Source organism: Otolemur garnettii, unplaced genomic scaffold (genome assembly GCF_000181295.1).
Source record: "Otolemur garnettii isolate 467f Iridium unplaced genomic scaffold, OtoGar3 scaffold00247, whole genome shotgun sequence".
Lineage (NCBI taxonomy): Eukaryota > Metazoa > Chordata > Mammalia > Primates > Galagidae > Otolemur > Otolemur garnettii.
In genome coordinates, this window is record NW_003852642.1 from 1040250 (window position 1) to 1041513 (window position 1264).

Below are 1264 nucleotides of genomic sequence, written 5' to 3' on the forward strand. Positions count from 1 at the left end.
TCATAACACAATCCGTTTTGATAGGAATTTTTTTAGCGCCACCATAACATCTTTGTTTCGCAGACAATATATCATGGGATTAAACAGTGGGGTCACAATAGTGTAAAAAAGTGAAAGGACTTTGTCTAATCCTCCAGGATGACTGGACTTTGGTCTCAAATATGTAATGATGCCTGATCCGAAAAATAAAGCCACCACCATGAGATGGGAGGAGCAGGTGGAGAAGGCCTTGGCTCTCCCAGTTGCTGATGGCAGCTTTAGGATGTTTGAGATTATTTTCACATAAGATCCAAGTATCAGCAGAAAAGGAATAGTGACAATTAGAACAGTAATCGCATAAGTCAGCATCTCAATCAGAAAAGTGTCCCCACAGGCTAGAGCAATTACTGGAGGTATGTCACAGAAAAAGTGATTCAGCTGATTAGATCCACAGAAGGGCAGAGAGAAGATCTGGTAGGTGAACCCTATGTGTACCGGAACTCCACTGACCCAACAGCCAGCTGCCAGCTGGATACAGAGCCTCTTATTCATGATGAGGGGGTAGAGTAACGGGTTGCAGATGGCAACGTACCTGTCATAAGCCATCGTGGTCAAAATAAAGCACTCGGTGGCTCCCAGGACCAGAAAAAAATACGTTTGTGTAGCACAAGCCACAAAGGAGATATTTCTATTTTGTCTACAAAGATCTGTTAATAATCTGGGAATAGTAACTGACACGTAACATATTTCCAAAGAAGAAAAATTGCCAAGGAAAAAATACATGGGAGTCTGGAGGCAAGGATCGAGCTTGGTTAATATAATAATGAGGCTATTTCCCATCAGAATAATCACATAGATTATCAAAAACATCCCAAAGAGAAATCCTTGCAGGTTAGGAACATCGGAGAAACCAAGTAAGATGAATTCCCTTAAAGTAGTGTGATTGTCATGTGGGGGACTTTTTCCTGTGGATTCCATCTGTGAATAAAATGATGTCGGGGTTTTAGAAGCTTCTTCACATCCTCTGGTCTTACCTGCAGAACAGGATATTTTAAACAGATAATTTCAAATCTGATGACGTAGGACAGATGTTCAGTTTTGTTTTGCTAATTTTATATTTTTGGTAACATATTTTCAAACCTAATACCCTAAAATTTCAGGAGATAAATAAGAAAAGTAATTCTAAAGTCTATTTTTCCCGCTAACAGGAAAGACTGTGAAAATGTGAATTAAAAACACAGCAAAAAAGATAGTAATAAACTCACAGCAAAACATGTCAAGCAGC

The 1264-nt window shown here is 39.2% G+C and overlaps 1 protein-coding gene across 1 annotated transcript; it reads right to left on the minus strand.

Moving 5' to 3' along the window:
* LOC100943734 (olfactory receptor 10AG1-like) lies at positions 1 to 957 on the minus strand. The gene has a single exon (XM_003802454.1). The coding sequence runs from the start codon at positions 955 to 957 to the stop codon at positions 1 to 3; it is 957 nt and encodes a 318-aa protein (XP_003802502.1).
* Between the last annotated feature and the right edge of the window lie 307 nt (positions 958 to 1264).